Genomic DNA, 27,370 nt, shown 5'->3' with positions numbered 1-27,370 from the left:
ATGGCCTGTGTGGGCACAGGAGGTGTGGGCAGAAGGGGAGGAATAATAGCTTAACTAGATAGACCTGGACCAGAGGGCTTGGTACACTGACAACTGCAGGGATTCCTTCGGAGCTTTTTGGAAGGCAGTGGGAAAATGCAGGAAGCAGATTGTAAGATTGTAAGATGGAGCTGTAAGTGCTGGGCATCGGTGTCTTAGCACCCAGGAAAGGTCTCAGTCCTAGGATTGGGAGACTGTGCTGCTCAGGAATGCTGGACAGCCCCTGAGACTAGGGGTTTTTCTAGAAACCTTCCAGGTCTGGCAAAAGTACTTTACCTCCATAGCCAGCAGCCCTGGGCACCACCTGCCAGTGGGGGTGGAGCAGAAGTTGGGCCGTTGTTCTGAGCTCCCGCTAATCTGGTTTCTGATTTGAGAGGAAGTACTGGGTTTTCATGACCCTAGGAGAGAAGAGAGATGCCTTTGGGGAGGGCTCTGTGTGTGTGTGTGTGTGTGTGTGTGTGTGTCTGTGTGTGTGTGTGTCTGTGTGTGTGTGTGTCTGTGTGTGTGTGTGTATGTGTGGTGGGGGAGGGATATCACTGATCTGTGAGGCTGAGATAAAGCCACCTGCCTCAGGACCTAGGAGGAGGCATTCAGTGAGGGGGGAGGGGAAGTAGTTGCCAATTCCTTCTGGTGCCCCCTTCTGCTGAGAGGACCCATAGGGTGTTTCCCCCTAAATAGAAATCGAATGTAGCCAGGATCTCAGGAGGGAAAGCTGTCAGGAAGGGGTTAGCACACCTGGAGTCTACTCTGTAGCAGCCCCCACTGGCCAGACCGGTGGATGGCATCAGCTGGCATCCCAGGCAGAGAGATCAGCTGGGGGTGGGAAGAGGAGGGGAGAAGGGATTCTCTCGCCAGGGTGAGCTGGCTCTGTGGGGCTCATACATATTGCTACATTGTTTGGGTCTCAGTTGTGAGAGACTGGTCCTGGGTCCTGGGCTAATGAAGAGGGAGTCTGATTATAGACCAGCTCTATCTCTATTTGAACTCCAATTTAGAAAAAGCAGGATCCGAAACACAGGGCTTTCTTGAGAACCCTTTCTTAGCCTGGAGCCCTAGTTAGAGTAGCTACAACGATAGAAGTTTATAGGTGAAAACAAAGAAAACAGACAGATAGACGCACATAGAGAGACAAGGAGAAATAGAAAGAGAGAGAAAAGAGAACAGAAGAGAGAGGAAAGAAAAGAGAAAGAAACATCTCCAAAAGCCCTTTTCTTTATGAGCATCTTTTCGTTCTCTTACCTAAAAGGCACATGGGATAGAAACATTTCTCCCAACCTTTCCTGTCCTTTGACGGATTTCTGCCCTTCATTCCCTTCATGGTCCAATCAGACTGTCCTTTTTAATGTTTCTTATCCCTGACACTCCATTTCTACACCCATGCTTTTATCTTGGCTGTGCCTCATGCCTGGAATGCCTTCCCTCATTACTTCCACTAGTTGGAATTCTGAGTTTCCTTCAAGGTTCAGCTCAAATGCCACCTTCTACAGGAGGCCTTCCCTGATTGCTCCTCCCCACCAAGTTCTAATGCCTTTCTCCTCCCACCTGAATCACTTGGTATCTTTCATTGTAGAATATAAGCTGCTTTAAGAGAGGAATTATTTTATTTCTGCCTTTGTTTCCCAAGGATTCCACATGGTACCAGGCATACAGTAGCCACTTAATAAATGCTTATTGATTTTATTGATAGGAATCTCAAGACAAGTCCTAGTTCTGTCTCTGTCACTAACCTAGAGTATAAACTTCACCTCTTCCAGGCCTCAGTTTCCTCATCTATAGTGTCCTGCCTTACCTACCCCACAGGGCTGTTTTGGGGGTCGAAAAGGACAATGGATATGTTTGAGAAAACATAAAGCACAAGACGAATTGGATGTTAGGAAGATTTGTGTGTGTGTTATTTAAACAGGCAAATATTTAAGCACCTACTATGAGTAGGGCAAATTCTGCTAGATGTGGGGGATATAAGAATGAAAGAAGACTCAAGTCTTGCCCTTAAGGAGCTTATAGTCTGTTAAGGAAACTGAGGCACAGGAGTGACAAGTGATCTATCCAAGGTCCTATCATGGTTAAGCTCATGGGGGATCCCAGGATTTTCAGCTGCACTCTGACCTCTCAACACTTCCCTTTGCTCCTCATTTTTAGATTTCCCCAGATCCCAGTAAAGGAGGAGGAGGCAAGAGCAGCGGTCACATTCCATGCCCACAGACCCCTCTTCTCCTGCCCTGTCCCTGCCATCCAGCATGTCTCTCCATCTCTTTCTTCCCCAGCACGTTTCAGTGGATAGTTCAAGGCCCCCTGGGTCCCTGCAGAGGAACGACCTCAGCCAGTGGTTACCATGGTGACGGAGGAGAGGGAAGAGGAGAGGGGATGGCCTGGTCTCAACTTGGATTTTCTAGGCTGGACAGCAGAAAAAGCAAGCCAGGGTGAATTGGGGCTCCTCAGATGAACTGTGGGCATGGAGAGACAGGGAATGAGAGGTGAACAGGAAGGAAGGGGAAGGGGTGCCTCCCTGGGTCTCTCGTGCTGCTGGGCCAGCTGCAGAGGGAGGCCATTTCATGTGGATTAGTCATCCACAGCCTGAGTGCATGTGAATAGGTAGGTTCTGTGAAGGGGGAGAGAGGCCCAAAGCTGCTTTCAGGCTAGCAGGGAGGAATCTTTCTCTCTCTTTCTTCTCTCTCTCTCCTTTCTCTTCTTTCTCTTCCCTCTCTCTTTCCCTCCTCTCTCTTCTTTCTCTTTTCTTTTCTTCTCTCTCTCCTCCCTCTCTTCTCTTTCTCCCTCTCCTCTCTTTTCTCTTCTCTCTCTCTCTCTCTCTCTCTCTCTCTCACACACACACACACACACACACACACACACACACACACCTGCTAGGGAGCTGGGCTTGACCCCCTTCTACAGCTTAAAACCCTGCCTAAGTCACAGAGCCAACCACCGCGTGGGTCACAGGTTGTATCCGTGTTGGGTAAGAACATCCTACTAGGATGGTGTCTGCTACCTCCCTCTCCTCTTCATCTTACACCCTTCCTCTCCATCCCTGCCTAATTCCCCCACCTGCTTCTTGCCCTGCCCACCTCCAGCTATGTCTTTGGGAGCTGAGTTTTGGAGGTCAACCCTGTTTTAGGAAGAACTTCAGGCTCTGAGTTTCCAAAGACTTGGCCCCAGCCAGAGATTATGGGCTTTAGAACTGGACCCTTGAGGGCATCTGGGCCACCCCCCCACCTCAATCCTTCTTACGAGTGAGGAAACAAGCCCAGAAAGGCTATACGACTTGCTCTATCAAAGACACACCGATCAGTAACAAGCATTCATGAAGTGCCTACTACATGCTAGGTACTGAGGATATAAAGACAAATATAAACAGCCCCTGCCCTTAAGGAGCTTCCTTTCTACTGCGGGAGAAAGCATACCCATAGACTTCTAGATCTAGAGTTGCAAGGGATATCAGAATCCACATGGTCTACTCCCCTCATATTAAAGATGAGAAAAATGGCCCCAGGCAAGGTGAAATGATTTGCCAGAGGTCACACAGGTACTCCCCATCAGAGACCCTCTGGCCCCACTGTACCACAATGCCACTCCTATATAGATTGATACAAAATCCATAAGGTCGTTAGTGAGTTGGTACTAAATCAATGGGGTCATCCCAGAGCTCAGACTCAGACTCTGGTACTCTGCCTCTAAAAACAGTATTTTGTGTTGCCCTTGGGCTGCTCTCTGTCTCCTGACCTCCCATCCCAGAATCCCCCCCTGTCCTTTTCTGCCACATTTCTCAGCACTCTCTCCCTCCATATTCCTACCTTCTTGGCTCACTATTTGGTTTTTCCTTCAGCTTTCTTAGACTGTCTTTCAGATGGGTTTAAAATATTTGAGATCTCTCCTTTGTCCCTGAAATAAATGCCTTTCTTCCCCCCATAGACCAGAGGTTAGTCCACTCCAAGAGTGGCCATAGGTGGGGAGTCATCTCTGCCCTTACCTCCTCCCCACTTGTGACTAAGGGTGGAATAGAGGTGCAGGGGTTGAGGGAGAGGAGGACTTTATAATATCCTCATCATTTATTATACACTAGCCCAAGAACAGGGAAAACTACCCTCACTGTTCAATCAATCAATCAACAAACATCTATTAAGTACCTACTATGTGTCAGGCACTGTGCTAAACACTGAGGCTACAAAAAGAGGCAAAAAGTATTGAGATGGCTGACTGAGTTTTAAAACTAGACTTTTAGGTGGAGGGTAGAGTTTGGGCATCCAAGCGGTTTTCTCCAGTCACATCTAGGTGTTGGCCATGAAACAACCATCCACTAAGAGACATGGGCAGCTATTATGTGTGGGAATGCCCTGTGGCAGGCTGAAGATAACAGGGTCCAGCCTTCCAGGAGCTCATGTACGCAGGCATACAGGACTCACACATGAACAGAATAAGACGGGATTTTGCCAAATAAATCTGGTCAAGCCCAGTGGAATTGGTTGGGTCTTGCAGAGCCAAAAATCAGCTCACCACTTTCGTTCCATTAACAATGAAACCAAAAGACAGAGAAAGGGAGGTCACTCGTCCAGCGACTCAGTCAGTTGGGGACAGAGCTGGGACTAGAGCCAAATCTCCTGGCTTCCAGTCCAGGGTTGTTTCCACTATACCGCAAGAAGCAGCTGGACCCAGGGGGTTTCCCCCACCCCCAGAGCATCTCACCAAGCCCTCCCCAACCCTGGTGTTCACATGAGAGGGTGTGGGGGCACAGACCAACCAAACTGCAGCTGGATGAGGAGGAGGTGGGCAGTGGGGCAGGGATCAGCCACTCTGGTAGTAATCATCAAGGTTTCTATAGAGCATTAATAATAATAACAGCAAGAACAATAGTTAGCATTTTGTAGCACTTTATAGTTTACAAAATACTTTATAAAGATCTCATTTTATCCTCACAACAACCTTGTGAGGTATTATTATCCCTACTTTACAGATGAGGAAACTGAGGCAAAGGGCAGCTAAATGACTTGCCCAAGGTCACACAGGTAGGTAAAGTTTACAAAGCATTTTAGGGAAGGTATCTCATTTGAGACTCACTGCAACCCTCTGGGGAGAATATTAGAGGTAGTATTAACCCTATTCCAATAGAATGTAAGCTTCTTGAGGCCAGGGGCTGTTTCATTTTTGTTTTTGTATCCCCCAGATATAGCCTTATATTTAGGATCATAGACCTAATGCAGGAAGGGACCTAAGAAGTCATAAGTCTAATTTTACACATTAAGGAAATGAAGTGACTTGTCCAAAATCACTCAGCTAATAAAGTAGACCTCTGAAAAGAGTGAGGGGAGTTGATTAGATAGCCTCCGAGGGTCCTCTCAGTTGAAGAGCTATTACCCTATGATAATAAGTCACTTCAATTCAATAAACATTTATTAAACACCTGCTATGTGCCAGACACTGTGCTAAGTGTTGAAGCTACAAAAAGAGGCAAAAGACAGTCCTTGCCCTTAAGGAGCTTACAATCCCGTTCATCAATAAAATGAGGGGATTGGTCAAGATGGCCTGGGGTCCCTTCCAGCTGTGGCAGTGCATGAACACTGGCTGATCAGTTGTCGGATAGCTTGATTTTTGACAGAGGATGGACTCTTACTCAGGGTTATGGGGCATGGTCTGTCCCGACCTGGCACTATTCCCACCTTCTCTTCCTTTGCCTTCCCCCTGTTTGTGGATCACATCCTCTGGGTATCTGGTGCCTTTAGTCATTTCCCATTTCTCACCCTAGCTCTGTGTACCTATAACTCCTTTAAATCTTCCTTCTAAATCCACTCTCTGCAAGACGGCCTTCCCACTGTCCATTCAGCGGCACAGGGACCTGCCAAGGCGCCAGCTGCTAAGTGTGTTTCCTTTAGATGTCACTACCAAAGACAGCTCCTCTGCTAACAGGACCCAGAGCTGCTGGGGCAGGGATGATGGTGAGAAGATCACAAATAGAGAGCTGTAGAAACCCTCAAGTCCAACATTCTGATTTTACAAGTGGAGAAACAGGCCCCAGGGATGTGAGATGACTTACCTTAGATCACACAGGGAAGAGGTGTCAGAGGTCGGATCAGAACCCAGGGTCTCTGATGCCAAAGCTAGGACTCATTCCGCTATACCACATGCTTAGCATGACATTCAAGGCCCTCCATAGTCAGGGCCCTGGACCACCCTTCCAGCCTCCCCTCCAGGCCTTCTGCTGCCTCCTTTCTGCTGGTCCTGCCTCACCCTTATATCTGCTGACAGACTGTGAATCTCAGTGCCAGCTGAAGTCAAAGGATCACAGACTTAGAGCTGGCCAGAGACCTTGGAGAGCCCCTTATTTTTACAGAGGAGGAAACTGAGGCTTGGAAAGAAGAAACTTGCTGAAGGCCACCCCTCTGCCTCTTGATCCAACATTGATCCCACCATACCATGTCACTGCTCCTTGAGCAGCATCTCCTATAACCTCCCCACCCCATCGCACTCCCTGCCTTGTCTCTCCCGTTTTCTCCTCTGGGATGCCCCCTGAAATCTGCATAGTTTCACTGCTGACCTGAACGGGCACTCTGATGATAAGAAGGGTCACTGGTGAATTGCCAGCTTCATAAGCCTTTCCAGAAGGGACTAGAGACACTGTTTCTGTGTCTATAAGTGGAGACAGTATGGGCTGTGGGCAAAGTCAGTGACTTTTGTGAAGCATGCTACCTATGTGATGTTGGGCATCACTTTCGTCATCTGGAAAAGGAGGGGGTTGACCAAGACAGCTGATGAGGCCCCTTCTGGCTCTATATCTAGGATCCTATAAATCTAAGCCAATTAAATAAACTCTTCATTTAGTTTCCTCATCTGTAAAATGGGCAGATTGGATGCAATGATCATTGAGATCCCTTCCAACTCTCCAGAGTGCCTAAGAAAGTGCACAGCAGGAAATCTGAGGCTACTCACTCTCTAAGGTGACTTCCTCTCAATACGCTTCACTTTCCTCCTCAGAAGGATGGAGCTCACCAGGACAGCACATCCCAGCATACTGTCAGTCACAGATGAAATGATGCACCTGGCAGATGGAGAGCAGTGGTCAGGAGACGCCTGGCAGGAGGCCTGAGGGCTAGCTGAACCTGCTAGAGATGAGGCTGACCTCCGCCTTGGGAGGGGATGCAAAGCACTCCCCCTTTTCTGCCCAGAACCAACTCAGAGTGGTCATTCAAGGGGAAAGGAATCAGTATTTAAATAGCTCCTACTATGTGCCAGTATGCACTATACTACATGTAGCATTGTGCCAAGCTCTTTACAGATATTATCTCATTCGATTTTCACAACAACCCTGGGAGGTACATGCTATCATTATTTCCATTTTACAGATAAGGAAATTGAGGCAGATAGAGATTAAGTGAATTGCTTAGTGTCATGCAGCTAGTAAATGCCTGAGGCTGGATTTGAACTTGCCTTCCTAACTCCTGGTCCAGTGCTCTATCCACTGCACTACCAGCTGCTTCATTTGGTGTAGGGGTTGGAGGGCCCCATGCTAGGCTATACAGGGCATCAGCATATGGTTGAGGCTGGCCTCCCGCCCCTGGGGCAGACTCCACACTCCCCAGGGAGCAGCCATCTCTTCTACTGCATTGTTTTGTACCACCAGCAAGAGACTGAGTGCATCTTCTATACGTGCCGTGCTCCTGGGCCTTTGGCCATCCTAGTTGGAGGGTGCCTTTTAGTCAACCCCCTTTCTTCAGTCTGAGGCAGTGGTGGTCAAGGGTGCCCTCAGTGGGGACAATCTCATGGAGGAGCCTAGGAGAGCTGCTCTGGCAAGATCTGACTGGAAGCCCTCTGAGGACAAGACAAGCGGTTTCTCTGCTCTTTCATTTTTTCTCTTTCTCCCCTTCATCTCTTCCCCTCCTCTCTCTTTGTCTCTCTTCTCTCTTGTTTTACCTTCTCTCTAGTTCTTGAGACTTCTCCTTCACTAGTTTTAGCCCCTCTCATTTTCTTGCCTGCACTTTCCTTCTCTCTCTTTCTCTCTCTCTCCCTCTTCTCTGTTTCTCCCCCCCTCTCCCTTTCCTTCTCTCCCTTCCTCCCCCCTTGATCTCTCTCTCTCTCTCTTTCTCTCTCCCTGCCTCTCTCTGTCTCTGTCTCTCTCATTTTCTCCCCTCCTCTCTCATTCTTTCCTTTCTTCTCCCTCTTGGGATATTAATTTAAGTCAGTGGAGAAATCCCAGCCCCCAAAAGACCTGAGTAAAAACCATGTGCCATTTCAGGGGCTATTTTGGTTCTTGCCCTCACTTCTCCTTCCCTTTTGCTCTCTGTTTCTCTTGGACAAAACTGCCAAGGTCCTAAATATAGCACCCTGGCCCAGCATACAGCAGAAATGCACCTACTCCTCCCACTTTTCTCAAGAAAAGGAAACCACCGTTTTAAGGCAGAGTCTCAGTGCCTGAAACCGGTGTCCTGCCGGTCAGCGGAGGGGACCAGGGAGGGGGAGACTTGCCCTGGAGTGCTGGCTCCAAAGTGGCTGCATTCCAGCCAGGCCACCCTAATTACTCCCTATCCCACGCTTACGTCATATTCATTTCTCCTTCCGGACCTTCGCTCAAGTCTTCTGCCTGCCTGCAATACCGTTTGCTAGTCTCTCCCCATCTTCGAAATCTAGCCCTTCCTCAGAGAAGTCCCCCATACAGGCAGTCAGTATGGTAGGTCTTTGGGCTCCAGTTCAGGAAGACCCGAATCTAAATCACATCTTAGAAATGTACTAACTGTGCGACCTAGAGCAGTCACTAGCAGTTACTCCAGATACTACTGTGTGACCCTGAGCAAGTCACTTCACCCTGTCTGCCTCAGTTTCCTCATCTGTAAAATGAGCTAGAGAAGGAAATGGCAAACCATGGCAGTGTCTTTGCCAAGAAAACCCCAAATGGCATCACAGAGAGTCAGACACGACTGAAAAACAACTGAACAATGACCCAGAGCAAATCACTTAAGCTCTGTGCTTTCATTTCCTCATCTGTACAATGAGAGCGTTGGACTAAATGACCTCTAAGGCCCCTTCCAGCTCCAGATCTATGAGACTACAACTGTTACCTCTGCCTGATCCTCAGTTTTCTCACCTGTAAAATGGGGGATCTAGACCCAATGGCCTCCAAAGTCCCTAGATCTGTGAGTCCATGAATTTACTCCAGAAAGGTTCCACGACTGCTGACGTTCTATGACTGATGGTTGGTTGGCTGCTGTCCTTCATTCTCAAGGAGGACCAAAAGGACATCGATGGGTTGGGGTCCAGGTACAGCGCGTCCCACGGTGACTGATCAGATCAACAGAGCTCAGAGGGCTCTACCACAAACAGTCCGTACGAACACTTGGAGTGGAGAGGCCTCTAAATTTGTGCATTCATGTTTCTTCTGAGCTACTGCAATTCTGTTTTGCTAATAGAGCACAGAACCTCCTTCGATGAGGGCATGCCATGGCTGGCACTCCTATGCCAGTGTCTCCCATGTCTCACAATAGCTTCCAAAGTTCTTCAGAGAGACCTTGAGAGGGTCCCCGTGTCGCTTCTTCTGACCTCCACGTATGCACTTGCCCTGTGTGAGCTCTCCGTAAAATAGTCTTTTAGGCAAATGTACATTGGCATTCGAACAATGTGGCCAGACCATCAGAGTTGCACTCTCTAGCCATGACTGATAATATTATTAATAATTTTTAAAAGAGTTTATTTCTATAGCACTTTAAAGTTTTTAAAAACCCTAAAGACATTCGTAAGGAGGAGCTGTGGAGACCTCTTGAGGCCCTCTACAATGTCTTCCATTCCAGGCAGACCACTGTGTCCACATACATCAACACTGTTATGTTAGCAAAGACCCGGAGACAGAGTAGACACTCACTGACTGGAGAATGCCTGGAAGAAAGATGGTGCATGAAAGCAAGATAATATTATTAAGCAGTAAGAGGTGCTGAACATAAGAGATTCAGAGAAACATTGGAAGATTTGTACAAACTGATGCCAGGCAAAGAACAGAAGCAGGTACAAAATGCGTCATGCCTCAGGAATGTAGATAATAGCCACTAAAAAACAACCAATTCCTGAAGAGTTATAAGGAACAATCTGAATCCTGGAGAACTGATAAGTAAACTCATACCCTGCCTTTCGGTAGAGAGATGGGCTGGGGAGACCAATGGGTATACATTGTAAGATGGGATTACTATGTTGCTTTTGCTTAAATGTTTTTCTTTGTTGCTAGGATAAGTTCAGTAGTGGAGGGGAGAGCAGAATCTAGTAAGAAATAACTGTGGTATAGATACAAAAGGCAACAATAAAACTTTTAAAAAGAAAAAATAGGCCTTTTCCCTCTGATTTCCTCATGATTTTGTAAGCTCAGGAATGGGGACGATGCCAGCTTTAACATGACTTCCTGGGTTTCTCTTCTCCAGGCTAACCATCCCCAAAGTTTTGGGAATTCACAGCTTACCACAACACCCTATACAACTCCCAAACACACACAACTGATGAGTGGGAGAATGTTTAATTGCCTTGTAAGAACTGGCCACTATTCAGATTACACAGCCAGTGTCAGAAATCACAAGAAATGGGGACATCCTCATCAATTGTTTTCCTCTTTGGGTAGGAGACTGGGCTGCTGTCCAGCTGTTTTCCCGTCAGTCACTTCCTCTGTGGGAACATTGCAGTTTGGCGGAGAGAACGGAACACGAGCTGGGATTCCCCTGCGCCTGACCTTGGGCTACTGCTGCTTAATACCTTCTTCATCACCCTAGTTCTTCTTGTGTTTTGTGGTTCTGTTTTGTTTCATTGATGCCATAATCATTTCTCAACACCCCCTGCTCCACCCCCCAACCTTTGAACCCTCCCTTGTAACAAAGAAAAAGCCAACCAACACAGCAACCCCGTCTTATTATGTGGTCAACTTGTTACACTGTAAATTCTACCATGAGGATGGAAGTGTGTCCCCGTAGCTCGAGTTCATTTGATTGTTGTTTTCATTTACATTACTGTGGTCATTCCATATTGTTTTACTGTTCCTGCTTCCACGTCCATATATATGCCCTAGTCTCAAAATTCTTTGTTTTCCTCACTTCTTATGGCATAATAACGTTCCATTACATTCAGATATCACAGTCCATTCCCCAATTGATGCGCCTTATTTTGTTTCCAATGTGCTGCTATCACAAAAAAAGTACTGCCACAAATACATGGGCCCTTTCTTTCTGTCTTTGCCCTCCCCCCCTTCTTTAAATGGGAAGTTTTGATTCTCCTTGAGGAGGGAGCTTCTGGTATAGGCCACAGAATCAGAGAGGCTCAGAGAAGGATGGGGTCTCAGAGACCATGTGGGTTTAGACCCCAAACTCATAGACTTAGAGCTGGACAGGAGCCTACAGGGTATCTACTCCGAGGAGATAAGTGTGTCACACTGACAGTGTGACCAACAGTCAGTCTCCACACCAGCTATTACAAGCCTCCTGTAGTCTGTCCTCCCCTCTCCCTCTCAGCAGAGTACCTCACACTGTGCTTTCCCGAGAAGTTAAAGGTCATCTCCAGTCATCCCCTTGCACTCCCCCACTGACCTCTAACCCACACTTCATCATCTCCCATTCGCTTCTCTTTTGTTCCAGCTTCTGGTGACGAGTCAGCCCCTCTGACCAAGGCCAACTCCTCTGCTTGTGAACTTGATCACATTTCCTCCTATCTCCTCTGGAAGCTTGCCCTCACTCATCCCCTTTCTTCCTCCCATCTTCAATCTCATCTTATAGACTGGCTCCTTCGTCAACACCTATAAACATACTCACTTCTCCCATCCTTAAAAAGCCCTTCACTTTACCCTGGCAATCACTCATGCTATTATCCTAGATCTCATTGCCTAACTGGTCCAAAGGATGGTCTCCATTCATTGCCTCCACTTCCTCACCTCCCGCTCACTTCTCAGCTCCATATCATCTAGTTTCTAGCTCCACCCCTTGACAGAGCTGGCTTTTTCCAAGTTACCAAGGGCTAACTCCACCAGCCATCCCAAGTCCTCATTCTGATGGCAGCTGTTGGCATTTCTCTCTGTCTCTTACTCCTGGACATTCCCTCCTTTATCTTCCATGACGTGACTCTGTTGGTCGTCACCTTGACTGACCACTCCTCAGTCTTCTTGCTGCATTTTCCATCTCCTGGCCAGTAAATGTGGGCATCTCCCAGACCCTCTTCTCTTCTCTCTCAATGTAACTTCCTTGGGAGCAGAGGTTGTTTCATTTTCTGTTCTTGTGATACGGTGGATGCCTGTCACATAGTAGATGCCTAATAAATGCTTTTGATTGAGTGGTAATCTCTTGAGCTTTTAGGTGTTTAATCTCTATAGGGATCTCTATGCAGAAGACTCCCAGATCTCTAAATCCAGCCCTAATCTTTCTCCTGAGCAGGAGTGTGGCATAGTACAAAGCCTGTTTCAGAATCAGGAAGGCCTGCATCCTTCCTTTGACAGATAATGACTTTGTGGTCCTGGACAAGTCACTTAACCTTTCAATGTCCCCAGCCACACACTTGACACTGTAAATTACAGGGTCCATGCTAGGGCCATATTGGTAGAGAAAGTTCTTCCCCAGGAGCTCCCAACACTGATGAAATCGCAGGCTTCATTAAACAATGTCTATCTACAAAATTGTCTTTACATGTAATTGGGGGGAAATAAAATGCTAAAAATGAAAGAAAGAAAATATCCATAAAAAATGTCTCCTGAATGTTGGCCCCAAGGTACCTATGACCTTCTCAGATCTCTAATACAACATCTTCCAAACAAAACTTGGCCTTCCCCCAGACTTCTCTATTTCTGTCAGGTATGCCCCAGTTCTTTCAGGCACCCAGGCTTGCTTGGTACATACCGACACCCAGGCTTGCAACCTATCAGAAACATCTTTGATTCTTCTCACTCCTTGGGGTCAGCTGGGTGGCACATAGAATAGCATGCTGGGCCTGGAGTCAGGAAGATCTGAGTTCAAATTTGACCTCAGAGATACTTAGCAGCTGTGTTATCCTAAGCAAGTCATTAAACCTCTGCCTGCCTCAGTTTCTTAAACTGTAAAATGGAGATAATAGTAGCACCCACCCCTCAGGGTTCTTGTGAGGATCAAATGAGACACTAGGAAGGAGAAATAGGGCATAAAATGGGGGAGGTGAGCTAAATGATCTCTAAAGGAGGCACCTCTCCAACTATCTCCTTCAGCTGCTCCCTTCCAATGGAGTCCCTTCTTTTGGAAAGCCATCAAGCTACAGTGGAAATACAAATGGATTTGGAGTCAGAGGAGCCAGGTTGAAATCTCATTTACAACTTTCTTGACCTGTGACAGGTTATTTCACTTCCCTGGGCCTCAGTTTCCCCATCCATAAAATGAGGAGGTTAGACTAGAAGGCCCCTGAAGACCTTTCCATCCCTAGAGCTAGGATCCTGGCTACCTTCAGGACTCCACTTGGGCACCAGCCATCTCCTCTGGACGACCTTTCATGTTTCACCAGTTCTTAGCGTTTCCCCTGACGACAGAGAGAGAGACAGAGAGAATGAACTTGTATATTGAATGCCTTTTAACCGAATCTGTTAAGCCCTTATGGTATGCCAAGGCACTAGACTAAGGCAAACTATGTATTAATTTTATATAGCTAAGACAGGGACTTAGGCACTAGCCTGTGATTTCATTGGTCTGGGAAGTCCCAGATGAGGAAATTCCCTCTACCAATGCAGGTGGACCCCTTCTATATAACACATTCTTGGAGAGCTGCTCAAAGCAGTATGAGGTAAGGTGACTTACCCAGGGTCATACTGCCAATGTGTGCCAGAGCCAAGACTTCCTGGCTTCAAGGCAAACTTTCTACCACTCTACCACACTGTCTCTTTCATCTTGTATTTACCCATCTGTAAATATGTTTTTCTCCACCCCCACCATCACCAAAGGTCCTATCAAGAGCTGCAGAATGTAAGCGCCTTGAGGACAGGGACTGTTCCACTTTGGTTTTTGCTTCCCTGGCCACCTGGCCCATAGGAGGGAAGTCATAAATACTTGCCGACTGACTGGTTAGGTTGATGTTAGACATGGCTTAGTATAGAGTTGGGGGTAGATGAAATTTCAGTTCGATTTCCCTGAAGCCTCAACATGGGAAGGTCCCAAGTGGTGAGGGGCCCTTCCAACTCTTCCCCCATTTCATTCTGTAAGCTTCTCTCCCCTAGCCCATCTTGTCCTGATCTCTTTCTCCAAGGAACAGAAGCATCTCCTCCATTCACAGCACATATCTCTGCCTGTGTTCTCACCTCTCCTTTCTCTCTACCAGGGCTCTTGGCCCATGCCTGCACTGACCCACCTTTGTTTGACCCTCTTCATAGGGAGACACCACTGATAGGGGCCTCTTGTCTTTTCTTTCAGCACTGGCAGCAGTGATCCATATTGCATCGTGAAGATTGACAATGAGCCCATCATCAGGTAACTGAGGAGGAGGGCTAACCCCTTTGGGGAGGTGCTCCTTCTCTCTCAGGTCTTCACATAGAGCCTGGGTGGATTCCTGTAGCACAGCTCATAAAACAGGGACATGGGAATAGAGAGAATAACAGTAACTCACACACATATATTCAATCAACAAACATTTAAATTTTTAAATGATTGATTTTTAGTTTTCCAACAAACATTTATTAAGTCCCTTCTACACGCCAGGCACTGTACTAGCCACTGGGGATACAAAGGAGAAATGTTTAAAAAGAAACAAAGGCTGCTCTCAAGGAGATTATTTTCTGATTGATAAAATTTTAGGATCTACAAAGTACCATCTTCACAACAGCCCTGCAAAGTAGTCAGTCTTTTTTGCACATGGTTGGTGCTTTGTCATTATTGAGTCATTTCAATTGTGTCCAACTTTCCATGACCCTATTTGGGGTTTTCTTGGCAGAGATCCTGTAGTGTTTTGCCATTTCCTTCTCCAGTTCATTTTACAGATCAGAAACTGAGGCAAAACAGGTGCCCAAGGTCACACAGCTAATAAGTGTCTGAGGCTGGATTTGAACTCATGTCCTCCTGACTGAGGGCCAGTTCTCTATCCACTGTACCACCTAGCTACCCTACTGGTGCTTAATAGTCATTGAATTTAATTGTCCCCATTTTATAGATGAGAAAACTCTCCAAGGTGGATCAGCCAAAGTGCATCTGTAAAGTGCTTCCTTTGTGGCAGGCACTATGCTAGACATCCACAAAAATGAAGCAATCCCTGCTCTTGAGGTGCTATGTTCCATAATTCCAGCCAGAGAGCTAATAGGGCACATAGCCAGAAAGGTGCTGAGCCAGAACTGGAACTCGGGTCTTCTGAATCCAAAGCCAACCCTCTTGCTCATCCCCAGGCCCTCCCTCTCCCCTCTCAGCTCATTCTGGACAATCTCCTTTGTTACATGTCCATCCCACTGCCTCTAGTGAGGCCAGTAAAGCACAGTGATCCCCTCTCCTTGGCATGGCAGCCCCTGGAAGAAGGGTTAGGATCATCTGTCCCTTTAGGAGAGAGAATCAGGAGACTTGCCACATAATGTTAGGAAAGTAATTTGCCCCTTCTCTGCCTCAGTTTCCTCACTATGTCAAATTCCTGTCCTGCCTATTTCATAGGGCTGCTGCGAAATGGGTGTGAATAATGAATGTGAAAACATCATTATCTCTAAAAACTATAAGATTATTGTAGTCTGTAAGCTCCTTGAGGGCAGGGGCTCTGTCTTATTTATCATTGTATTTCCCTACAGGTAGTAGGTCCTTAATAAATGTTGACTGAATGCATGAATGAATGCATGCATGCATGCATGCATGAATGAATAAATGAAAGTGGGGAAAATAGCAAACACAAAGAAAGGAAGCCATTTACCCAGCTAGGCAGCCGAGGTAGATTTGGAACACTTAAAGGGTTAAAATAACATTTAAAAAAATGATCAAATGGAATAAAAAGAACTCCTAGCCAGGGGTGGGGAACCTGCGGCCTCGAGGCCACATGTGGCCCTCTAGGTCTTCAAGTGCGGCCCTTTGGCTAAATCCAAACTTGGAAGTTTGGCTGCGGGTTCCCCACCCCTGTACCTAGGCTCTGGGGGTGGGGGTGGCAGAGAGGTGGAAGATGACCGGGCTCTGGCATTAAGGGCTGTCCCTGAAAAGCTCTCTTTCTCTCCATCCATCTTTCTCCAACAGGACAGCCACGGTGTGGAAGACCTTGTCCCCATTCTGGGGTGAGGAGTACAAGGTTCACCTTCCTCCCACCTTCCACTCTGTGTCCTTCTATGTCATGGATGAAGACGCCCTCAGGTACGATGCCCTCAGGTCTGGCTCGGGGCTCCAGAGAGCCAGAAGATGGACCCAGAATGGATGGCTATAGATGGGGGTGGGCATGTGTGGTGGAAGGGAGGCAGGGGGAGATGGTCCAGAGAAGGCCCTGTTGGGTCTGGAGAGCGACACTGAAGCCTTCACATGAGCAAGCTGGGTTAGAACCGGGTCCAAAACCCCCCACCCAGCCTTTCATTATGAGGAGTCTAGAATGTCGAGATCTTGGGAACCATTTAATCCCATTCCTTGCTGTGACAGAGAAAGGATCTGATTGGGGAAGGGACTCACCCAAGGTCACATGGGGCAGCATTAGCACTGAGGGTTCACTGCCAGATGAAGGCCTTGGAAGTGTGCTGAATCATATGTGAATGTGATTTCTCAGCTGGGAAGACCTCAGAGGAGAACGGGGATGGGCTGGGGGCTCAGCTCCTGTAGGCTGGCTCTGGGGCCAACTGGGTATAAATCATGGCTAGAGAAACAGAGAGAGAAAAGAGAGAAGTGAGCGTGTGTGTGTGTGTGTGTGTGTGCTTGTGTGTGGGTGCACACATTAGATATATTTGGTCTGAGATTTCAAACAGGCCTGCTAGCTCTTCCTCATATGTGATATCTCATCTCTTACCTCTATGCCTTTGCAGTCTCTACCCTGTGCCTTGTATGCACGCTTCTTCCGCCTTCCCTCTCCCCAAATCCCCAGCTTCCTTCAAAACGCATCTCAGATGCCCCCTCCTACTTGAACCTTTGCTGATCTCCACTGACCACCCCCCAGGTATCAGCATCCTCCCTTTGCATTTAACTTGTTTTTCCTCACTTACCAAGTACATGCTTTATTCTCACATGAAATGTAAGCTCTTTAATGGCAGGAACTGTTTCATTTTTGTCTCTATGACCCCAGTGCTGTGTGTCCCAAGGCAAGTCACTTAACCACTCAGTGCCTAGGCAACTCTCTAAGCCTATGTCTGTGGAGGAAGCTCCTCCCTTGGAATCCCACCAATGAGATCACAGGTTTACTTCCTATCCCTCTCTCTAGGACATAGTACAGTGATCTGGCCCATAGTAGGAGCTTAATAAATATTTGTTGAATTGAATCAAATCGAAAGAACAAAGATAATGAGTAACATTTGGCTGATGAATGAATGAATGAATGAATGAATGAATGAGTGAATGAATAAATGAATATGGAGAAAAAAGCATTTCTTTAAGGGCTTACTATGTACTGAGCTCAGTGCTGAACTTTGGGAGTACAAATAGGAAAGTAAGTTAGCCCCTGCTCTCAGGCAGTTCACATTCAAATGGGGGAGACATCACACATAGGAGGGCTCAGCGGCAGGGCAGATGGAAAAGCCCAGTGATCCTCAGGACACATCCACAAAGCAGATGATAGTGTCTTCCTTTATGTCATTTCTATCAAAACATATCAGCTGATCTAACTACATGGTTTATTGATAGTATACAAAACAATTTAGTGGCCATTTGCACTGGTTTAGGAAAATGAGACCAAATGCATGCATTGCAACTCAGTCAACTGGCTCAATCCAGGCAATAGATAGATTCTGGATGGCCTGCAGATGTTAGGGATTGGGAGTTTTATATTAAGGTAGAAAATAGACTGAACAATAACAATAACAAGAAAATAGGGAAATGAGGTTTGCTGTGAATGCACCCAGGCAGTGGGTGCAGTGGTGATGCAGTGGATAGAGTGGTAAGCCTGGAGTCAGGAAGACACATTTTCCTGAGTTCAAATCTGGCCTCAGATTTACTAGCTCTGTGACTCTGGGCAAGTCACTTAATCCAGTTTGCCTCAGTTTCCTCATTTGTAAATGAGCTGAAGAAGTAAATGGCAAACCACTCCAGTACCTCTGCCAAGAAAACTCTAAATGGGGTCAAGAAGAATCATATAGCTGAAAAATGACTCTACAATAACAAAATAAATGCACCCATCTGGAGAAAGTAGACTTCAGGTACCTTTGAATACACCTGTCATGAGTAAGTCACCAATCTTGAGTAGATTTGGAGTCAGGGGCCATCCTGATGGAAATTCATCCATCACTCCCCCTATCTTTCCCTCCCTGTTTTTCCTCCCAGGGGGAGGGCCCTCATCTAACCCAGATGGTGGGCACTACGTGCTTGTGTTTATGTGTGTGTGTGCACATGTGAGTGTGTATATCTGAGTATGGAAGCATTTTGCACAAGTAGGAAGTTAAAGTCCTGTTTCCTTTGGGTAGGAAGTTTCCAGAGCCAGAGATGAAGCATGTTGTTGGTGTGGGGTCCCACCCCATGACCCCAACCCCAGAAGATGAGCTAGCCTGCAATAGTAGACACAGTGGTGGATGAGATCGAGCCTCTGAGCTTTGTCCTCACAGCTTAACCTAAACCTGGCCGGTTCAGAGCTTCTACCCCTCAGGGCCTGGAGCTCAGAGCTCTGAGAAGCAAGACAGCCCACTAACTTAAAGGGGAGCTTTATAGGAAGCTCAGGGGGCATCTAGCCAGTGGCCTCATTTTATGGATGAAGAGGGCTGAGGAAGTGATGTGATGTGCCCAAGATTGCAAAGGGAGTCAGGAACAGAGCTGGAGTTTGGATTTGGGTCGTAGGATAATCATCGTAATATCTAACTTTTATATGGCACTTACTATGTGCCAGCCACTGTGCTAAGCACCTTACAGGTATTATCTCACTGATCCTCACAACAACCCTGGGAGGTTGGTGCTGTTATTATCCCCATCATATAGATGAGGAAACTGAGGCCAACAGGGTTAAGTGACTTGCCCAGGGTCACACAGCTAATAAGTGTTTGAGGCTGGATTTGAACTCAGGTCTTCATGACTCAGCCCAGTACTCTAGGCTCAGGGAGCTTTTACGGCATAGCGAAATAGTGATTTCCTGTCAATAGCAGAGCTGGCCAGCTAGGAGGGCCCTCAGAAGGCCCTCTAGCACAACCTTCTCAATTTACAGATAAGATAACCAAAGCCCAGAGAAAAAATTAGGAGACTTGCCTAAAGTCATACAAGTAGTAAGAATCAGAGGTGGAATTTGAACTCAGATCCTTGGATCTAGCCGTATTGCTTTATCTACTGCCATTAATCTTGGTGTTCTCTCCCCTTCCCCTCTCCATAGCCGAGACGATGTCATTGGGAAGGTCTGCCTCACCAGAGACGTCTTAGCTGAGCATCCCAAGGGTAAGAGCATCTTTCAGCCCCTCGGGCCCACCCCTGTATGCCCTGCATCCAGCGTCCCCCGTTCCTGCCTTCTCTACAGCTCGGTCCATCCGGACAGAGGTCCTGACTCTGAGACACCTGGCTCCTGGCCAAAGGGGGAGTTGAAGGAAGGAGGGAGGGGTCATGGTTGTTTACCAGGCTGGAACTTTGGAGTCTCCTTTGCAGCCGTGCTTGAGCAAAACGGGCAGGGCATCGCACCCTGTGCCCAACCCTCGCGCCTACCCCTTGGTTAGAGAAGGGACAGGAGACGAGGGAGCTAATGACAATTGGAAACTGGTGGATTCCCGTGCCTGGAAGGAACTCAGCCTCAGAAGTGCAAGGGCCCTCAGCATCCATCTACTCCACCTCCTACCCCCACCTTTCATTTTATAAATGCAGAACCTGAGCCCCATGACTGTTAAATGACTTGTCCAAGGTCACCCTGCTAATAAGCGGCAGAACTGAGATTCACACCCAAATCCCTTAACTACAAATCCAGTCCATTTCCAAGTCATCTCATCCAATCCCCAGCATCTGAGCAGCTCATTCTGCCCTTAAAACTATCCCAGGAGACTGAGCTTCTCAAGGTCATTTCACTATTTGTATTTCTCCTCAGCACCCAGGACAGCTCCTGGCATAGGGTCTAGGCACTGGTCCTGTCATTTCTCTGGTAAAGGGAGATGGCAGCTGCCCCTTTTGATGCAGGTTGACAGTTTCTCTGCCTTAGAGTGTGTGTGTGGGGGGGCAGGGCACACATAGGGGAAGGACACGGAGTAGTGAGGACTTGTTCACGGTCTTGAACAAAGCAGCTGTCACACATGGCCCAAACTGGGCTAGATGCTGAGAGTAACAGACAAAAATGAAACCATGCCTGGAATGAAAGAGTTAACATCCTACTCTTGGGAAGTAAGGGTCCAGACAACTCAATGTAAAACAGAAAAAGCAAAGATGAAGTCATAAGCTGGGGCCAGGCTGAAAAGCCGTCTCTAGGAGGTGGCATTAGGGCTGAGCCCTAAAGGAAGCTTGGGATTTTAAGAGGTAGCGATCCAGAGTGAGTGAAGTGAGTCCTTCTCCTCTCCTCCACACCCCAAAGGGTTGCTAGGGTGGGACCTTCTCCCCCTGGGGTCCTGCTTCCTTCCTCCCCATCTGCTGCTGTTTATAATGGGCTGCCAACCCCTTGGGAGGATTTCCTGGCTGCTCTGAACCACCGATTCACCCAATCCCACCCAGGACTAGAGGGACTTCAGTCTGCTTCTTTCTGGGCCTAGGCCCTGAATCCCTGACAGCTGAAATAAACATAACTAAGCTCCATCCTTGGGCCCTGAGGCTTACTCTTCTTGAGCCTGCCCTGTCCCTCTTCCTAGACTCACAGAATCAACGGTAGGATTGGAAAGAACCTTAGTAGCTGCTGGTCTAATCCATACATGAAAGGAAGCCCTCCCATAACATGCTGACAAATGATCATCTGTTAGGGCATGGAAATCATTGACTAGCATGGGCTTTTGAGTCGGAGACCTCAGTTCAAACCCTGCCTCTCATGATTATTCCCTGAGAAACCTTGGGCAAGTCACTTCCATTCTGTGTGCCTCAGTTTCCTCATCTGTAAAATGAAGGAGCTGAACTAGATGGCCAAAGGGTCCCTTCCAGCTCCAGGTCCATGATCCAGTAATTCTGAACTCTTTCCAGCCCAGGGTGTGAATCTTCTCCTCGTGATACTCTCTGAGCTGGAGCCGGCAGGAATCATCTCCCCTATTTGCCCAAGGCCACACAAGTGACTGGAATCAGAGGATCATAGCTTTAGGGCTGGGAAGGACCCCAGAGGCCATCTAGTTGGACCAGCTCATTTTACAGATGAGGAAACTGAGGTCTGAGGAGGAAAAGTGACCTGCCTAAGGTTGCACACGTGGCAAATAGCAGTCAGGTTTTGAACTCAGGTCTAATAACAGGTTCATCCCCCTTTCCACTTGACTTATTTAGAGAAATCTGCGTCTAGCCTGACCACCCCATTTTACAGAGGAGGAGGAGGAGGAGGCTCAAAGAGATGAATTTGGGGAAACCAAGCAGGTCACAGATTCCGAGTGGGGATTCAAGCCTGGGTCTTCTGGCTCCCAGCCCTGGCTGCTCCCCAAAGCTCCACACTGCCTACATTTGCACCCAAGCAGAAGGCCCCACCCTGCCCCCCACCATGGGTGACAAAGCAGGGCTCGGAGCGGGGGAGGGGGCGGAGAGTGGGTAGGACAAGTTGGGTCTTACAAGACACAGGATGACTTCTTCCAGGGCCTTCTGCGTTCCCTCCTCTCCTTCTGCCTGCCCAGGGTTGCCCAGTGGGTGCTATTAAGGGCCTGTCCATCTTCCCTCCCCCAGGTTACAGTGGATGGCTCCACCTGAAGGAGATTGACCCGGATGAGGAGGTGCAGGGGGAGATTCATCTGCAGATGGAGATCGTGCGAGGCCAGGGGCCCCAGAAGCTTCGCTGCACGGTGTTCGAGGCCAGGTGGGTGGGGGGCCCTCACTCTCCCACACCAGCTACCCTGAGCAAGCTGTGGATACCCTCTGGGGTCCCTGCTGAGGTGGGGGGATGGACTGATAAGAGCTAGCAATCACGATAACTGACATTTTCATACATTTTGTGTCTCCTTTGATCCTGACAACAACCCAATGAGGTGGATGATATTTTTATCCCCATTTGATAGATAAGAAAACTAAGGCTCAGGGGGGTTAAACAAATTACACAGGGTCAATCAATTCATCAATAAGCATTTATTAAGCACTTACTCCATGCTAGGCACTAGAGATGCAGTGACAGATGTGACATAGCCCCTACCTTCAAGGGTGTTACATTTCATTGGAAGACACAATGAATGAATGAATGAATGAATGAATGAATAAGAATTTATTAAGTGCTTACCATGTGCCAGACATTGTGCCAGGCACTGGGGATGCAAAGACAAAAGGAACAGCCCCTGTCCTCAGGGAGCTTACATTTTGTTGGGAGAGAGAGTGAATGAATGAATGAATGAATGAATGAATGAATGAATGAAAAAGAATCAAGTGCTTACCATGAGCCAGGCATTATGATAGTCACAAGGGATAGAAAGAAACAGTAAAAATAATTCCTGCCCTCAAAGAGCTTACATTCTAACGAAAGAAAGAACAAGTTTCTAACAGGAAGGTATGAGATATTCAGGGTATCTGAGGGGAGGGCACCAGAGAAGTTCTCCAGCAGAGATTGGTAGTTGAGCTGAATCTTGAAGGAAACAGACACAGAGGTAGGAAGCATCTACAGCAGGATTTGAACCCAGGTCTTCCTCACTCCAAATCCAGTGCTTTTTACCTACTGCTGGTGTTTTCCTTTATGAAATGACCTGAAAAACTCTTGATGAATCAGCTTTGTACAGTGAATCTGGCATTAATTGCAGCAGTATTTTAGATGAAGCCTCTTGGGATTTGGGGAGTTTCCCCATGCAAAGCCCCCATCCCACCATCATGGCTTGTCAGGGTTTGATATCCATCCAGTTTTCCTGTATCTCCTGGGAAAGTTGAAGTCCCTGCCTTTTGGGAGCTTGTGTTCAGATCCCTAGAAGACACATAAGAAGTTACTTGTGCCTCTTGAGTGGGGACAGTCTGCACTGAGTCATCCATACTCTCTCATTTCCCCCCAGAGATCTAGGGGTCCATGTTGTGGCAGGGGAATTGGAGATCAGGGCTAGTCTGTGGCCAGTGCTCGGGGGTTGGGACCAGCCTGTGGGGGCTCCATCTAGTCCAGGCCCCCATTTTGTGATTGTAGCTGGAATGATCAGAGAAAGTCCCGATTTTGAGGATTAGGGCACTTCCCACAGAGCTGGTTATTTTCTCAGGAGCGTGGGCTGGACACAGTGAACCCCTCTGACCATCACCCCTGACACTGGCTCAAAAATCATCTTCAGCCCCCCACCCCCATCCCAACTGCCCCAGCCACTGGGAATCAGTCAGTCAGTAAACATTTATTAAATACCTACTATGCGCCAGGCACTCTGCTAAGCACGGGGGTCACAAAGAGAGGCAAAAGACAATTCCTGCCCTCAAAGAGCTTCCAATCTAATGGGGGAGACAACATGCAAATAAATCAGTTAGAGGAGTTCACTGGGTTGGACTCAGAGCACGTGTTTGGCTCCAAAGGAGGGAACTCAGTCCAGGATATGTCAACTCTGATGAGAAAGCTGAGGCTTGGGGAAATTAAGCGACTTCCCCAGAGTCACACAGCTAGGGTCAAAAGCAGCATTTGAACCCTATCTCTCTAATCCCAAGTTTAGCAGTCTCTCTATTACAGCATGTGGTCTTCTCTCTGTTGGATTGACAAAGACAAGTCAGGAAAGCTCAGTTTTGTCCAAATCATTACTCATTGGAGGCTGTGGTGGGGGCCACATTATCTCATCTCTACCACATGTCAGCTAACTGCTCTGCAAAGTTTCTTTTTGGGGGTTGCTACCATCTGATTTTTTTCCTTTTTTTGTTTGTTTTTAATATTTTATTTTATTTAATATTTTATTAATATTTTACATTTTTGGTTCTGAACTGTCTCCCTCCCTCCCTCCCTACCCCACACTAGAGAAGGCCACCATTTCACACACACACACACACACACACATTCACACACACATATGTGCATACATATATACATGTATAAAACCATACTGTGCATGCTTCTATTTATCAGTTTTCTCTGGAGATGGATAGCATCTTCCTTCAGGGGCCCTTTGTACTTGAGTTGAATATTGTAATACTCAGAATAACTTAGTCATTCATAGATGTTCTCCAAACAATATTGCTGTTCCTATTTACAATGTTCTCTTGGTTCTGCTCACTTCACTTTTCATTATTTCATGCAAGTCTTTCCATGTATTTCTAAAACTATCCCGCTGATCATTTCTTTTTTTACTATATACATATGTGTTTAATTTTCACATTAGTCATGTGGTAAAGAAGAATTAGAACCAGTAGGAGGAACCACATGAAAGAAACAGAAGAAAAAAAAAACAGAGCAAATAGTATACATCGATCTGCATTCAGACTCCCTAGTTCTTTCTCTGGATGTGGATAGCATTTTCCATCATGAGACTTTTGGAGATGTCTTAGATCCTTGAATTGCTGAGAAGGGCTAAGTCTATCAAAGTTAGTCTTTTCACAACATGGCTGTTACTGTGTATAACGTTCTCCTGATTCTGCTCACTTCACTCAGCATCAGTCTATACAAGTCTTTCCAGGTTTTTCTGAAGTCTGCCTGCTCATCATTTGTTATAACATGATTGATTATCTCTTACCGCACAGTAGTATTCCATCACATTCATATGCCAGCACTTGTTTAATCATTCCTTAATCAATGGGCATCCCCTCAATTTCCAGGAACCATCTGTTTTTGTAATTTCCCCTTTCTCAGGGTCCACTGCCCCCTTCCTGTTCTCCTGATCTAAACCTGTTCCAGGCTGCTGGTAGGGGGCCTTGAAAGGAGAGAATGAAACAGCCTTATAGATCATAGGGCCATAGACGTGAAGTAGGAAAGGAGTCTAATGCCCTCATTTTACAGATGAGGAAACTGAGGCCCAGAAAGATTGAAGTCACTTGCCTCTGGTTGCACAGGTTGTAAGGGATGGAAACAGGATTGCACCAAGGTCCTCTGGCTCCCAATCCAGTTCTTTTTTGACTTTTATTCTAACCTCCTAATTTTATAGAGGCCCAGAGAGGTGAAGGGACATGAGCCAAAGTCACACAGCTGTTAGTAACAAGATTCTTATTCAGGTCCTCTGTGTACAAATCTGACGTTCTTCACAAATGACAGCATCTCTCCTCTAGAGTAAGCTGGGTTGTGTGTCTAATGCCATCTCTGTCCCCTCCCTGATTCCTCTCTGCTCCCTCCCCCTCCCCCACTCTGAGGATTTAAGCTTTACGGCTTTCCCTTTATCTGACCGTTGCCTGAGCTGAGCCTCTGCCCACGTGTGTGCCCATATGTGTGTGGGAGGCTGTTTGGGAATCTCCAGGAATGACTCACTTTCTCCTTCTCCCCATTCCCATTGGTGGAAGTAATGAAAGACAGCCCAGGCATGCTGGGGTTTTCTCCCCAGGATCTCCTGATATTTTGGGTCCCTCTGTGGCACTGAGTCACCAGGGGGGGAGTAGGCAGGATGGAGACAGTCTGCAGCCTCCCCTGACAGGACTGTCTGGGTCTCCCCCAGTATTTTTAGCTGCCACCCACAACCCACGCCAGCCTCAGTGTGTGAGTCATGGAGAATTCCACCCTTAGGAAGCACATCTCTGGCTCCTGGATCTGCCCCTTTCTCTGATGAGGGAGTGGGTGAACCAGGGAGCCAGCTACAGCTCTGTGCCCATCAGACCACCAGCAGCTGATAGGGAGGGCACCTTCTACACTGTCAGGAGTGGAACTGGAAGCCAAACCAACTGGGTTCCACGTCTATGCTCCAGTTCATCAAAGGCCTCCAAGGGTGAAAGGTCATAGTTTATAGGATCATAACTCAGAAACCATCGAGTCTAACCTCTCATTTTACAGATGAGGAAACTGAGGCCTTTGGACAGTGCAAGTGCCAGGGTCAGCACCTTCCTGAATTTTAAAGGCAGCAAAGTTTGTCTTGGGTGACTTACCCTCTCCATCCCAGGGTCAGAGATTTAGATCAAGAAGGAACCTTAGACATCATCCATAATTTTCATTTTCTGAGGAGGAAACAGACCCAGAGCTCCAGAGGCAGGCACTGTGGATACAAGACATGGGCCCTGCCCTCAGGGAGCTTACATTCCACTGGGAGAGACAACATGTATAAGAGTGAGCACAGACAAGATAAGTAGAGTGGATGGAAGGTAATGCTCAAACTAAGTCTTCAAGGACTCAAGAATTCTAAGAGGTGGGGGGTGAGGCTGGAGAGCATTCTGGGAATGGGGAACACCCAGTGGAAAATCCAGGAGATGGGAGACAGACTGTCATTCATGAGGAACAGCAGATAGGAAACTGTCGTTGGACCGTAAAAAACATGGAAGGGAGTAATGTATAAGAAGATGAGAAGGATAAGAAAAGGTCAGGTGGTGAAGGGCTTTAAATGGCAAACAAAGGAGCCAGGAAGACCTGAGTTCCAATCCAGCCTCAGACACTTACTAGCTGTGTGACCTTGGGTAAAGTCACTTAGCCTCTTTGTGCCTCGGTTTTCTCAACTGTAAAATGGGGATAATAATAGCATCTCCCTACCAGGGTTGTTGTGAGAATCAAAAGAGATAATATTTATAAAAAGTGCTTAGCACAGTGCCTAGCACATAGTAGGTGCTATATAAACGCTTATTCTCTTCTTCCTCCCTGTCTCCATTCAGGCCTCTTGAGAGCTTACAGTCTTAGAAGTTAGAATTGGAAAGGATCATAGCAGCTATCTACCATATCACCAATATCTATCAAGCCATATCCCCAACCCATACTGTAACATGTTAGGCAGTCAGGCAGCCTCTACTTGAAGACCTCCAATGAGAGGGAGCCTACCTCCTCTCTTGGCCAGCCAGTCCACTTTTGGACAGCTCCAATTGTTAGAAGGTTGGGGTGGGGTTGTTTTTATCTCCTCCCCTCTTCAATCTTTGCTTTGCCTCTTTGAGAGTTCCACCCCCTGCTGTTCTCGGTTCTGTCTCCTGGGGCCAAGCAGAACAAAGCTAATCCCCCCTCTATAAGACAAACCTTCAAATGCTTGGGGACAGCTCTCCTATCCCCTGCATCTTCTCCAGGTTAAGTATCCCTAGTCCCTCCACTGCTTCTCATATAACACAGCCTCAAGCCCCTCCTCTCTCTCTCTCTCTCCCTCTCTCTCTCTCTCTCCCTCTCTCTCTCTCTCTCTCTCTCTCTC

The 27,370-nt window shown here is 47.3% G+C and overlaps 1 protein-coding gene across 2 annotated transcripts in view; it reads left to right on the top strand.

Annotated features, from left to right (window-relative positions):
- The window catches only part of RASA4B (RAS p21 protein activator 4B), a 48,294-nt gene that overhangs the window by 797 nt on the left and 20,127 nt on the right, over positions 1–27,370 (top strand). For both annotated transcript variants that reach the window (XM_027862101.1, XM_027862100.1), the window contains exons 2-5: positions 14,400–14,456; positions 16,182–16,295; positions 19,426–19,487; positions 21,870–21,999. In XM_027862101.1, the coding sequence (XP_027717902.1) occupies positions 14,400–14,456; positions 16,182–16,295; positions 19,426–19,487; positions 21,870–21,999 (363 nt within the window). The remainder of the gene's footprint in view (positions 1–14,399; positions 14,457–16,181; positions 16,296–19,425; positions 19,488–21,869; positions 22,000–27,370) is intronic.

This window comes from Vombatus ursinus, unplaced genomic scaffold (genome assembly GCF_900497805.2).
Source record: "Vombatus ursinus unplaced genomic scaffold, bare-nosed wombat genome assembly UNPS02014768.1, whole genome shotgun sequence".
Lineage (NCBI taxonomy): Eukaryota > Metazoa > Chordata > Mammalia > Diprotodontia > Vombatidae > Vombatus > Vombatus ursinus.
This window is presented reverse-complemented; position numbering and strand designations above follow the sequence as displayed.